We start from the raw sequence: 14,624 nt of genomic DNA on the forward strand, positions 1-14,624 counted from the left end.
CATAACTGTTTATTCAATTGTTTATTCATTTTAACATTTTGGTATTCAAAAAAACTTGTTTTTAAAAATAATTTTATATACAGCCAACATGAAAATAGTAGGAAAATGAACACCGCATAATATTATTTATTTATTTATTTTTATTTTTCACTCATTTTTTTGGATAACTATTTAAATTATGTACGGTTATCAATGATTATTAATATTATAATACATTTTTTTATCATTTGATCATTGCATGAAGTTTGAATTCTAAAATACAATTTTTGGATTTTTTTTATTACAAATTACAAAATAAATTGCAATTAATAAAACTTAGTCGTTATTTATTTTTAAAATTTACTTACATTCATCAGGCTGAATAATAATTAAATCAGCTACTGTATTAAAGCTGTGTTGAAACATAAAATCAAAATAAATCGTATTAGTCGGACCACGTTTGTTTGAATCCGAAATTTTCAGTGTTTAAACTTTGTAGTTGATTAATCAGATACGTGATTTTAGCTTTGAGTTTTCAACATTGTATTATATTTAGTTTTACTTTGAATGCCATAATTTCAAACGTACATATAATTTGCTAATTGAAAATTTATCTTATTTGAAAATACTAGATGAACATCAGAACATGTATGTAAAATATTAGAAACCAAATTACATAAACCATAAGCTGTATTCTTATAAAAGTATACCGAAGATAAGCTGGTTGATAGTTTGAATATTATGAAAAACATTGATTTCACTTGAAATTAAAAGCTGAAAATCTGAAGGATTAATTTATCCAACTCACTGATTTCATGTGGAGGAATTTTTTACACGTGAAAACCACCAGTGACCTTATTTTGATATAACCCTAAAAAAAAAAATGAACACGACCAATAACGTTATTCGTTAATTTTTTTTCGATATATAAGGTTTTAAACCCCGTAAGTCTTATTAAATCATTGAAATAACAACTTTTTAATATTTGAATTAATCTAAATTTAAAAAATCACATTTAAAACTAAATTATCACTTTTTTATCATATAAAATGACTTTATTTAATTCGTATTTTAATAAATTATGTTGTGAAATATTCGATTATATCATTATATTTATTGTACACTAAATTAATATTTGATCTAATTTATGATGCTCGTATCATTCTAAAGATAACATGCATGTAATTCATTTTAATAAATTAATGGAAAAACTTGTTATAATCATGGTTAAAAAAACATATATATATATATAAAAAATGCATAACCATAAATAATAAGTTTAATTAAAAATGTATTTCATTAAAATACTGTTTAAAAAATTATACATTAATTCATCTACTATTTGCATATTCATGGTTTTTAAAATATGAACTCATTGTTAACCTTATAGATTAATATAAAATTAATCTTAATAGGAAAAAAAACATTAGATAAATTTATTTTATTTTAAAACAATTAGGTGGATGAAAAAATACATTTTAGTTACTAGATCAATATATTACAGATATTCACACACAATTATTTAAAACAAATTTGTTGAGCTTTAATTGGTTGACTCATTACTGTATGGATCACTATAATATGAATCATTAAATCAACAAATTTAGTGACATTGGAACACAACAATAATATAATACGGTTTGAATTTAATTTATCTGAATAAAGAAATTCTTAAAATTTTGTGTGAAGTTGATAAATTGAATTCTATTAAAGAAATACTACTTCGGTGTAATGTTTTAAATTTGGAAACTAATATAATGCTATTATGGTTATTATTGATTTTATTTTAATTATCTTAAAAAAAATTGTTTTTATTCGTTGGACGGCGCAATGTATCGGCAATTTCGGTACATTTGTGTGTAGGTGGAATTATTTGAATGACATAAAAGATAAAACTATTAAAACTAATACTATATTATACTATTATACTAATACTATATAACTCGACCAGTTGTATAATACATTTAACACCATACTATAATATTTTACAGCTATATTAATGCTTGTAGATAAGCGTGCCTACAAATTTCTGTTAAAAATAAAAATACGCGGATTCGGAGGTTTTTTATCAACCTGTACTGAGTGTCCGTTTTAGTTACACAACAACGATATGAAGTTAAGAATTATCTATTAACAACAATAAGAAGACGTAAATTATCCGTAATGAATGATAATCATTTTTTTCCTATACTATGTATGTGTGTAATCTATTTGAGAGGAGCAATCGATAATTATGATGGTGCATCATACAAATAGAGTAAATAAATATATAATAAGTACTGTAATAGTTGTTATCATGTTGTATTATTATCTATATTATAGTCCAAGGTATACAATTTGAACCACTAACACTAACTAAGCTTTTGCCATTAAAAAATAATGTTGGTATATTTAATACATTAAACTTTAATATACGGAAAAAACGATATTTCTTTAGTTAATACTGAACAAAAACATTTGTTAAACTTCATCACATAAAGCTCAGAATAATATGGTTGAAATGATTATTTGAGAAAAAAAAACATTGTTGATGACAATGATGATTACTTATTTTCCACTGCCACCAATGGAACGGATTACAATTAATTACGATTTTTTCACATTTTTATCTTTTTATTCATTGATAACGTCAAGAGAATATTGTTCATTTGCTGTTTATGAGCGAAGAATTCCAACCCGAACGGTATGTCACAGTTGCTCCATGTTGTATTTTGTCCAAGGCAATGCGCTTGGTATTCTGATTTATTCATTACGAACCTCATACATTATTGTCATGGTACACACATCCATCTAAACAACCCCGTATCACACAGCCCCACGTTTATTTTCTATTTATCCTCTACCTGATGTTGATCCGTACAATTTAGTGGGATTTACAAAAGATTCTTTCGAATGTTAGCGTTCGTGTAATATAATACATTCGGCTGTCTATTCATTATTCAGAACCAACGTTTTAATAATTAAGAATTTAACTCGAATACTTATCGAGGGATAGATACATAAAATTACGTTTGGTTAGAATATTTTTATCATGCTCTGGTTTCGTACTCTTTTTTTCATTTCGGAGTAAGAATGTGTAATACAATAAAACATCGACAATAATTTAGTATTTAGGTGATGATAATTAATCATTTAAAGTGATCATAAAACAAATTTGTAAGAAATTAATAATTTACATTTAGTATTCATCAAACCAGTAGTGGCTGAAAGCTGTCCATATTTTCTCAAAAACGTATTAAAACTTTTCCAGTGCAAATTAATTTAAAAATAAATGTAGAAAATCCTGAATGAAATATTTTATTAATAATGAGCATAATTCTATATACAATATAATGTGTGAATGTTTATTAATGGTTTTTTTTTACGTAATTTTTATTAAAACTATTATGTACCAATTATTTATAACATACAACATGGGCACCAATCTTATTATTTTTAAATTCATTATATACAAATACATCTCAATATCACTTTGAAAATGTTTATCTGATGGTTAGTTATATTTTACAAAGAATGTTTCAAGTCATTATATTGTTACCTAAGCTCCAAGAAAATTTTACTCAGATATAGCACATGTTTTATAACTATTGTGTAAATTTCGATGTTTATTCGAAACGATAATCAAAAAAAAAAAAAAATCAATTTCGGAATTAAATTTTTACAACTTTTATTGCATGCTATAAACTTAGTAATTTGTTTTTGATTTATGTGGGTTTTTTGTTATAAAAAAAAAAAAGCGTGAGCATATACATTTTTCACAAAGCCTGAAAACGTATTACATTTTTCCCGTTGCACGTACTTGACTGACTTCCTCTTTCTCTTTCACTCTCTCACTGTTCCTCACACACATAAACATATACATACACATTCGCACACACACTTTTCATCCCTCTTATCGTATTTTACTTTTGCTCATTTACGTGTGTAAAAAAATGATAATAATAATAATAATAATAGAAACGTGAAAAATTATGTAATAATCACGTGTAAAAATAAAACAAAACACTTGGTGAACGATGGTGACGACGATGATGACGGAATGAATTAATAACACTGTAAATCCTCACGCAATAAAAAATGATAGTTCGTAATTTCATAAACTACCGATGCCACGACCGACGAATTAGCGTATCCATTATTCGTGGGATAGTAAAATACGTGTATACACACATACAATATATAAACTAAAACAATCGACAGAATTTGGCGACAAACCTTTCCATTGGTCTAACCAACACGTAACCACTTGGGCGTTTCGAGCACGCGCGTACAATACACATCCAACTATTAATGTCTTGTGTGCGAACGATTTGTTTACGTACATATTATACGTAGGGTCTATTGAAACCCAACCGGGTCGTGTTCGGCCATTTTTCGTCAGTACGCGAAAGTCTCACATGCATGAACCGACGGACGATTCACCAAATCTCAAAACCAGCTATAAAAATAACCGAACAGGAAAGAAAATAAACTAGGATTACTGATCGCAGACTATACAAGCCTGCACCGCCGAAGAGCGGAGTTCTAAATGTTTTTACATAAATATCAGTCTGCGGCGGTGCTATCTCGCACATTACCGTACCAACGACATTACCGCGTTCTTGCGTATATTATATCGTTGTTGTACCGACGACAGTTTTATCGGGCCGCAAAACAAACGCTTGGAAAACGAGAGGAGTAAGAGTGGAGACGTTGACTTGACTGAACGGCGTAATAAAGCCGACGCGCGTGTGTAAAACGCAATACCCGTCCGCTCGTGTTTTGCGACTAGTAGCAGGTCTGTAGTAGTTTAGTATATATATATATATATTATGCACACCGCACACATGTTATACGTCGAGGTTGTCGTCGGCCTTGTTTTTTTTCGGGTCTTTTCTTTTTCCGAAAATAATACTTCTCAATCGCTTTTTTCCGATCGCGATACATTCAAGATATGTATACTGACGGCCATCGTATCGTTGGTCCACGCAACTGCTTTTGCAGCATTATGTATTATTACTGATAATAAATTGCTAAATTTGCACACACACACATGTTTGACGTTGTACTTTTTAAAGGACGTTGCGTATAGTCCGATCCAGTTAGATAGGACGCAACACAGTACAATATTACAATTTATACAAGCACCGAATGTTTTTAGTTTTATGTGTATTGTGGTTCACAACAGCTTATATAAATAAAAAAATATAGGTGATTATTAATTTTAAGTTTCAGATATTTGAATTAATTTATAATCAATAATTATCCTTTCAAATCTGCGATAAAAATCACATAATATGACCTAAAGGTATGTAAAATAAAACGTTTAAAAATCAAACATCAAAATTAGAATAAATGCAATCCTTAAATAGGAATTATGGGCGGGGGTGAGTATGTTTGGTCAATCAACCTGGATATACATTTTTTTCAATTAAAAATCAGTGTTCGGAGTGCATGAACTTGAAATTTTGATTCCTAATTCATACTCACGGTTATCATAAAACAATAAACTATACCTGCACGTTTCGGTTTATTATAATGCATCAGTGAATTCAAATCCATCACGTAAAGTATTACATACGTACCTGTAACAAAATAAATTGTAAGTGTTAATTACAGTTCTGGTACATAATATTGTAGTTGTGGTAAGGGTTATAAATTATAACATGATTGATAATATTCCTTCGTATTGGTTCCAATGCATAATGTTTGAAAATTTGATAGTTATTGTGTTCCATTGATCAACGCAATCACATTGTAAGATCGATTGTTTATATAAGTAATAACAATTATTAACAATACTCTATTTTAATCTTAATTCGATGTTATTATTAAGTGGGATTGTTTCAAGCACTCTCTGATTTGTAATATTAACTTATTAGAATACGAAATAACTACTTATTCTGCTGAATGTATAATAATGAGTTGATCATTATATCAAAATTGAAAATAGTCTAAACTATAAATAAAGGTTTCTTAGATATTAAGACCGATGGAGGTATAATACTGGCAAACATAATATTATAACAAATATTTTTTTTTTTTAATCTATTTGATTACATAAAAATAACAGTTATTAATTTATTAATAGTATCAAGATAATTTTTTGGACGATTTCTTTGTAATTATATATCTCACGCTTCATATAAGTGAATTAATAATTAATTGAAATATAATATTATTTTTATTCTTTGATATTCGGAGAAACGTTTTTTAAAAGTTGGTTTTAATATTTACTCCGTATGTAATACAGAAAGTTAATTTTTCATCACATTTTGTTTAAATTCCGAAATATCTTTCTGATAGGGCCGAAGATCAGATACGATTCAATACAATACAATGCAAATTTAACCAATTACATAATAGCGTTAAAATTCAACAAACGGTACTTTTTCACTTTTGCTTTTTAAACTTTAAACTTAATTTGACATCGTAGAAAGCTCATTTTACCTTTTAAACGAGTATTTACGTCTTACACGAAACTTTTTAAGTTGTCAAAGTAAATGTATTGCCAAATCAGATAAGATTGTTATACAAAAATAATAATAATACGAGTATGTCCTCCGGCCTATGTATTATGAGTTTCGGAACAGTTGGTTTTCAGGGAAAGCGCGAACAAAAAAAAGAAATTATAAAATATGTTTTTCACGGGGTCGTTTAAAAAACGACTATATAATAATAAGATGGTTGGACGAGTCGCGTCCCGTTGCGGTAGAAGTTAAAATTAAAATACATAATTCCGCAAAAAAAATAAAAAAAATGCACCATAATCGTGCGTAGCGTTTCGTTGCTTTCTCAATAATAATAATAATAATAATAATAATAATAATAATAATGCAGCTCATTTTAAATCATTATTAGTTTCGGATCATTTAGCGTTTTTCAACCCCCGTCCTACAGTCGTATGCGGTATTTTATTGGGCCGACGGGAACAAACACAACTCTGCTAGAACTTTAACACCGAAGACGTTTTTTACCACTCCTCTCTTATGCACCTTACCATCACATCCCTGTCGCAACGTTATTCTTTCTATTATATGTGTGTGTATATGTTGATATTATTATTCATTCTCATCGTCGTCGTCATCAGCTCTCTGCTCTCTCTCTCTCTCTCCTCTGTAGCTGTGTTCCGTAATCAAACGTCACCTCCGACTTGAAACCAGGTCAATCGGGAGGGAAAATAAGCAAAACTTTGTTGCTTTCGCGGTACGTGACTGTCATGCCAAACGCTGATTTCATCCAAATAACAGAAGGAAGCAACGCATACATTTTTTTTAAAACGACGTATTCGCATCACTGGGCATCGCCACCTATGTATACACTGCTATCACCCAATAACTATATACGAAAATAATATTATATCATCGATTGCCCTTGACATTTTCACGTTTTGGGTTGTGACGATTGCCTATTGGAGTTGAAAATAACGGATATTATTTGCGCAACACAAGGTAATTCAAGTGATTTTCAGTTACTCACGACCCCTTTAACTTCTTATTCTATTTTACTAAGTCGTGTATAGATATATAAATGATGTACCACTACAACGCCTTTTATGCCGGGTAGCAAACAGGACGTTATAATTTTGCTGTTATCATTGTTACTTGCGGGGACGGTTTATCTGGAATGGAGGCGGTGCAGTGGTGGAAATGAACGAGAAGAAGTTCATTTTCGGAAACCAAACTGCCACTGTGGGAGCGGCTGCGGTGGCAGTATGAGTCGCAGTGAGAAATGATTTGTGGGCATTTTGTTTTCTTCCTAGTGATTCATAACATAATCCGCAAAAAAAAAAACGAGAGTCATAAATTACAACTGTAATTTTTGCTTTTCAAACATTTAATTGAAATACTTAATAAAAGAATATTTAATACCAAACTTGAAGAAAACGAAATTAAAAACAAAATAAAAATAATAACTCACTCCCGACGTGTTCTTAGTAGTGGTTCGCCAAAAAGTAGTTAATATCATTTCAATGTCTATGTTGTTTTGAACAATTTTTAAAGGAGCCCTTGATACCTATCGAAGGTTTATCGTGTGCACTTAACACACAAATCATACTTCTAATAATCTTTATTTTAATGAAGCCCTAGACGAAATGATAAAAAAATATTGGTCAGTGTATATAAAAAGTTTGCCAACTTCGTGTGTAATGCAATGGGGGAATTATCTAAGCTTGTGATTAAGTAGTAGTTTTGTAAACTTGTCTAATCAAACGTAAATATTCAGTGACCGTTATAATTTTATTACTAGTTGTATTAAAAATTAACTTTTTCACAAGTACTAGATATATATTAAAGAAATGTTCAACAAACAATTTTAGGTATGTATACCAAATACGTCTTAAACAATAAACAAAGTACGAATCAAGTTGTTGAGTTGTGTTCTTGAAAATCAGAAACAGTAGTTTATACGCAAATTAGGTTATTCTGGTGGTATTTTCAGATATTTTTTGCTAAATTTATGATTAAGTTTTATTGACAGTTTCACAAATGGATTATTAGCTAGGATTTTACAAAATCATTTTTTCTTTTATTAATAGTCTATAGGTAATTTCAACTTTTTTTACATAAAAAATACATTTTCGTGTGTTTTTTTATTTTTCAACCGAATATACAAATAATATATTGAGTTTTTTATTTCATAATTAAGAAATATTAATTTGGAAACTTTTCTTTAGGAACACTGGAAGAATTATTTTCAAAAAAATCTACGTTAAGTCATCAAGTCATGTTAGACGTTGAAGATAATATAAACATGGCAGGTACATAGTTACTTAAATGTTATCATTACCAATATAAGATTCCATAAACTATTAATTTAGGTGATTATTTTTTGGTGTCATATTTTAGTAACGTATGTTTGATATGATACATTATATTTATGCAAGTATGACAGAGTAAAACACCACAAATAAAAATTTCTTTCGCGATTTAAATAAATTAAAATCCACCAACATTTGTACTTAATATACTTTAAAATGGTATTATGCAAATGCCTAATATTTCATTATTTATTTTACTAATCAGTGCTATAATTGTATTACCTACATATTCTGAAAAACTATCATGTATGTTTTTATTGCACATTTATAACTGAAATTTATAAATAAACATTAATAAATGAACTGAGAGAAATATGGATTGTACTTCGGAAACCTCAGCAAATAAACATTAAATAAAAACATTTAATTCAAAAGAACCTGACATTCAGATGAGCAGAGAATATTACAAATATTTTCGTTAACACTTTTAAAATTATTGTTTAGTTTATGTTCAAATATATATGCACCTGCATCATTAACTTGAATTATCTTTTTTTGCTATACATTTATCCACTATTCCAATACTCATTTTTCATTGAAAAACTTTGAAATTTATGAAAGTAATAATTTGATCACAATTCACAATGTGTATATTTTTTCTTTGCAAAGGCTTATTTTAATATTTCGTTTATGGGTAATAGAGCATTAAAAATTATGTGAATAGAATATTCAATGTCCTCATCATCTTCTATTAACTCATCATGGTGACCTAAAATTGCAAGTGAAGTTATTGATCTTTATAAAATAAAGCGTTATTTTATGCTGAAGAACTCTGTTGATGGCAGTTAAAATAATCCAAAAGTTTTCTACAGTTTCCATACTTTAAAATGACATTATGTAAAACGATATGTAATTATTAAAACAAATTCAGCAAAAAACTATTTATATTATGTTTTGTATATATTCTGGTAATTTTTAAATCTTTAAGATTTAATATGACGTAATGAAAAAAAGCAACAACACCATAAGACAAGTGTGAACATTATATTATATAGTAAATATGTTTGTATTGGTTTTACATCACATAATATATTATTTTTTGATTTAAAAGCGAAAAAAGAGTATTTTAAATTATATATGTAATTTATATGTATTTAGTATATTATATGCGATTGACAAATTATTATTATTATTTTAGGCATGCAGATAAACCAGTACACAAATGTATATACATTTTGTATGTTTGTGTGTTAATTATTATTTTTCATGTTTTCTCCTATCGATTTGTGTACGTAATAAATATACCAAATTTTACACCTATAAAAAATTGTGTTATAAAATGTATACCTACATTGTTTTATTTTCTATTGGTTATATTATTATTGTAATTACAATTTTCTTTAGCTAGTGTTTAATACTATAATAACATTTTATCAAAATATTATGAATACTTTTTAGACATATTATAACTTGTAATGTATAAATGTGCATTTTTCGAAAACTTAATTATATTAAACATAAATATCAAGTTATTGATTGATTTTGAAAAGAAATCGTAGGTATTTCTTCCGGTTTTCATTTAAAAATGAACAATATTATGTAGCAGGTACTTTAATGCAACGTATAGTTTTCATTCTTTCTTCGATTCGTATTATAAGAATAATGATGTTGTAATACTAGTTTTTTTAGTATTTGAAATAAGTTATATGGTACTTCATGCGTGATAACTTTGAAGTAGTGGCTTATTTTAATTTTTTGCCTTTAATGCAATAACTTATACGCAGCAATACTGACAAAATTTAAAATATAAACATGCCATAAATTAATTCTATTTAGTCTTATTAATTTTCCAACAATGGGAATTTTTGTTTACATAATTTTTACATTATTTTATAAAACTTTATTCAAACATGTGAGATGTCAAACATCATTCATTTTAAGTTTGAATTTTAAATTCCCAAATTAAATACGTGCATCTTATAATCGTTATGCTCTAAATAACACAATTTATAAAATAAAATCTATTTCCATGGCTTATACACCAGTTGTTTTTTAACACATGCAATGCACATTTGTATTAGCTTACCGATGCCTTGTTGAATAAATTGATTTTTTTTTCATTATATTATGATAAAGTAATCAATTCAATAAACATGAACATTTCGATTATATTTTTATAACACATTTTTAATATATGTATATATTTTTTTTTAGTATTATTATTAATAATGCCCTCGGAAACATGGACCATTGGGCTTACAGTACGAAAATTATAAATTACAGAAATTACAGAAATTACAAAAAAAATTATAAAAATTTGTATATATATATATATATATATATATATAAGTTACATTAAATTTTAGATATAAGATTGGTGGCTGTGATGAATTGAAGATGTAGGTAATGGATTGAGGGTGATTGCATAGAGTTTCAGGTAGGTTATGATTTTTAATATTGTCAAATATTTAAATTGTAAATGCTCATATATTTATGTCACTAGTTTTAATATATATAGTGAGTTATAAATTGAGAAGTTTTTTTTTTAAGAGGTAGTACCAATATTTTTACTGATATTATGTGAAGCAGATTATTTCTTAAAAAATTTTATTGCACAGTGTATATGTTGTATTTATTTTTGTTAAGTATTTTTTTGAAAAAAAAAAATCAAAAGAGCGTGATCGTATAGGACAGGTATCTTCGAAGCTCTTGTGAAACGGTGTAATTGTTTTTATATTATACATATTTTTATATAAATAACCAGATCAATTTATTAGGCACGAAAAAAGTAGTATTTTAATAAACTTTTTTTTTTTCTTTTGTATCAAGAGCCAGAGAAGGAACCGCGTTAGCATTACTTCTCCTCAATATTTTAATAAACTAAAATTACTCTAACGGTATATTTTTATTTATTTATTAATCCAGATAATTTATTTTTTATTTCTGTTATTGTATATTGTATGCAAATATGTTATGTGTATTAATCCAATATATTGTAACAGTACATCATTCACTAAAACAGTCCTTATCAGGACTACATCACAATATCAACCAATCTGAACACGCACCATACAAGAAATCACAGTAGTCATAGCTATTTTACAAAATATAAGTTTCTTCAACTACGCTAACAACTTTACAAATACTGCCATGGATAAGAAGATCAGGACTAATATAATGAGACCCTCCCCATGACTATAACCGAAAAATCCAGTTAACAGCACACAAATCCATACCGACGGGAAACACAAACATCACGGCCGCACACACGATAGTTTAGTAGTCGGTACGGCACACGGGTTATATACTGGTCGTTTTCCGACTATAGTCACCTTTCTTCTGCAATCAACATAATTTCTTCTACCGGAACATATTGTCAACCAGTACGAAGAAAAGAAGAGAAGAAGGAACACCGAAGCGACACGACGACCAGCCCGGGTCCGAAGAAACGTCGACAAGAACACCGAACGAACATTCCTCGTATGGACCGTGAGCAACCCATACGGGCATCGCCACACTCTTTCCGTACGAGTCAACGACACAATCAACGATCCATAAGGAGGAACACCGAGGCGACACGACGACCAGTCGCTGCCCGAAGCAACGTCGGCGAGAATCCCGAACGAGCATTTTCCGTACGGACCGTGAACAACCCATACGGGCAAAGTCTCACCCTTTCCGTACGAATCGACGCGCGACGCCACATTCAACGGGCCAGATAAGATCATCAGACGGTCCAAGTTCCTCACACGAACCACAGGCAACGCAATACACGGTTGTTCTCCCCAATTCACCCACGGCCGCTTTTGAGAGCTTGCCTTCCCGGGTCAGTTTCACGATAGCAGTCGCTTCACAGCTAGACACTAACCGCGGTCGGCTCCATACCCTGATTGTATGTTGCATGTATATATATGACCCTAACCTGTGGACAGGACAGAGCTTTCCAGCTCGTCGTGACAATTCGTAGTATCCGGCAGCCCGCTCTCAAGCCTGGCTGCCGCGTTAGCGAATCGGTCCCGCATCCTGTATATAATTATAAATATTTATGTGAAAATAAACAGAGAAAGTGATACCATTAACCAGAGCGTTGTCATTCACTTTCAACGAAACATGCCAGAAGGCTACTATTTCAATATATATAATATATTAATTTAATATTTATCAACACACATTGAATGATGAAAATTTAAAATATAGTTTTTTACGTTTTGAATATTTTTTTATTATAACAAATCAATTTACATTTCAGTAAAAACTATTGGATGGGGAATGTGAATATTATGGTTTTCAAAAGGTTATTTAGATTTATTTACTTTATGTTATGTACATATCACAAACAACAAGAACTTTAATAAAAATATGTAATGTGTATTAGTCTTCACATGAGGTATCTCACGTCTCGAAGTAATCGGTTTAACATAAATTCGTGACCGGAAATTAATATTTTTGAATTTTGCATGTTACACCGTCCGCCAGTTTTACCGTTCAAGGTAGGATTACAACATTTTTATTCAACCTAAAGCAGTTCTAATCCAAAGTTTACATCGAATTTGCTTATATCTTTAACTATATATGTTATGAAAATAAGAACGAAATAAGTTTTTTTTTTTTATCAATGGTTTTATAGATGATATATTAATTAATTACTTCAATTTTATACTACTTTGTTTGTTATACATATTAATTATATAGTTATACTCTAAAACTAATTCATTTAAAAATCAAAACCATTATTATTTCTGTTTTGTTTTTTGTTTTTTAATTTAAAACTATACCTTTATTACTAGTACTTCCTATATAGAGAGTGATTTGCATATATATTAATTTATAATATAGGTTGCAATATTCGAAATACACATCATGTTATATACTAGTTATATGATATAAATTACTAAATGATCAGTTAAAATACATTAAATAGTTTGATGTGTATATTAGAAGCGGCCATAAATTTTAAGATTGAGTGTATAGGGCCCTCTCTTTTCTTCACTTTTTGAGTGATTCAGCCGTTTACCTAGAGTTTTTTAATTAGTCTTTTCTGATGTATATTTAGTACAGGGAAAGGTAAAATGAAGTTTTATGTTGATGTGCATGAGGTTAACATTTATCATATAACAAAAAAACAAGTAGGTACAAAAATTTACAATCATGTATATTAATAAATAGTAGTTGGATAATTTAGGTAAAATTTTTAAAATAATTTTAAAATATTTCAGACAATAATATCATTGTAATTTTATAAATATATTAAATGATATTTGAAAAACGTACACTTAAGTTGTATTTGATTTGAAGATAAGACAAACACAGTTCGTACTTGAGTAATGTGAACGATAATCTAAAGGCCATTGAATTGTATAATAAATTGTCCTTTTTTTAGTATTTACACATGATGAACGTTTAGTTTACTTGAATTTATTTTTATTATCATGATAAATTAATGATTATTATGGTCTTCTGTAGAATAAACAAACATTAATTTTTTCTTAAAAATTAAAGTTTAACTAAACCAATAATTTTAAAGACACAACTAATTGTTGATATTTAATAGTTCAAAAATAAAAATTGGTTGCAAAAATATATAAGTGGCTACTATACCTATATAAGACTATTAATTATTAATTAATATAAATCATATTTGTTTTCTCTGTCAGACCCGAGCGCGACATAGATAAGACACTTTCAACTAAAATCTTTTTTTTACACAATTATCTTTCGGTCATCTTAAAATAAAATCATCTATTATAAAAAATATAGAGAATAAAATGTTCTACATATTAATTTCATGTTTTATTAATAATTTAATTTGTATTTGATAAGTACAAAAAATGTGCATGATTTTACTTTAAGATTATTCAAAAACATATGAAAAATGATTCTACGTGAATACGATTTGTCTACGATG

The 14,624-nt window shown here is 28.4% G+C and overlaps 1 protein-coding gene across 3 annotated transcripts in view; it reads right to left on the reverse strand.

Annotated features, from left to right (window-relative positions):
* The window catches only part of LOC107173681 (uncharacterized), a 447,370-nt gene that overhangs the window by 187,183 nt on the left and 245,563 nt on the right, over positions 1–14,624 (reverse strand). For 2 of the 3 annotated variants that reach the window (XM_089225025.1, XM_089225024.1), the window contains exon 3: positions 5,475–5,543. The exons of the other annotated variant lie outside the window; for it this stretch is intronic. In XM_089225025.1, coding sequence (XP_089081151.1) covers positions 5,475–5,543 — 69 coding nt within the window. The remainder of the gene's footprint in view (positions 1–5,474; positions 5,544–14,624) is intronic. 3 annotated transcript variants of the gene reach the window in all.

This window comes from Diuraphis noxia, unplaced genomic scaffold, assembly GCF_037042655.1.
Source record: "Diuraphis noxia isolate RWA-SAM2 unplaced genomic scaffold, SU_Dnox_SAM2 contig0003, whole genome shotgun sequence".
Taxonomy (NCBI): Eukaryota; Metazoa; Arthropoda; class Insecta; order Hemiptera; family Aphididae; genus Diuraphis; species Diuraphis noxia.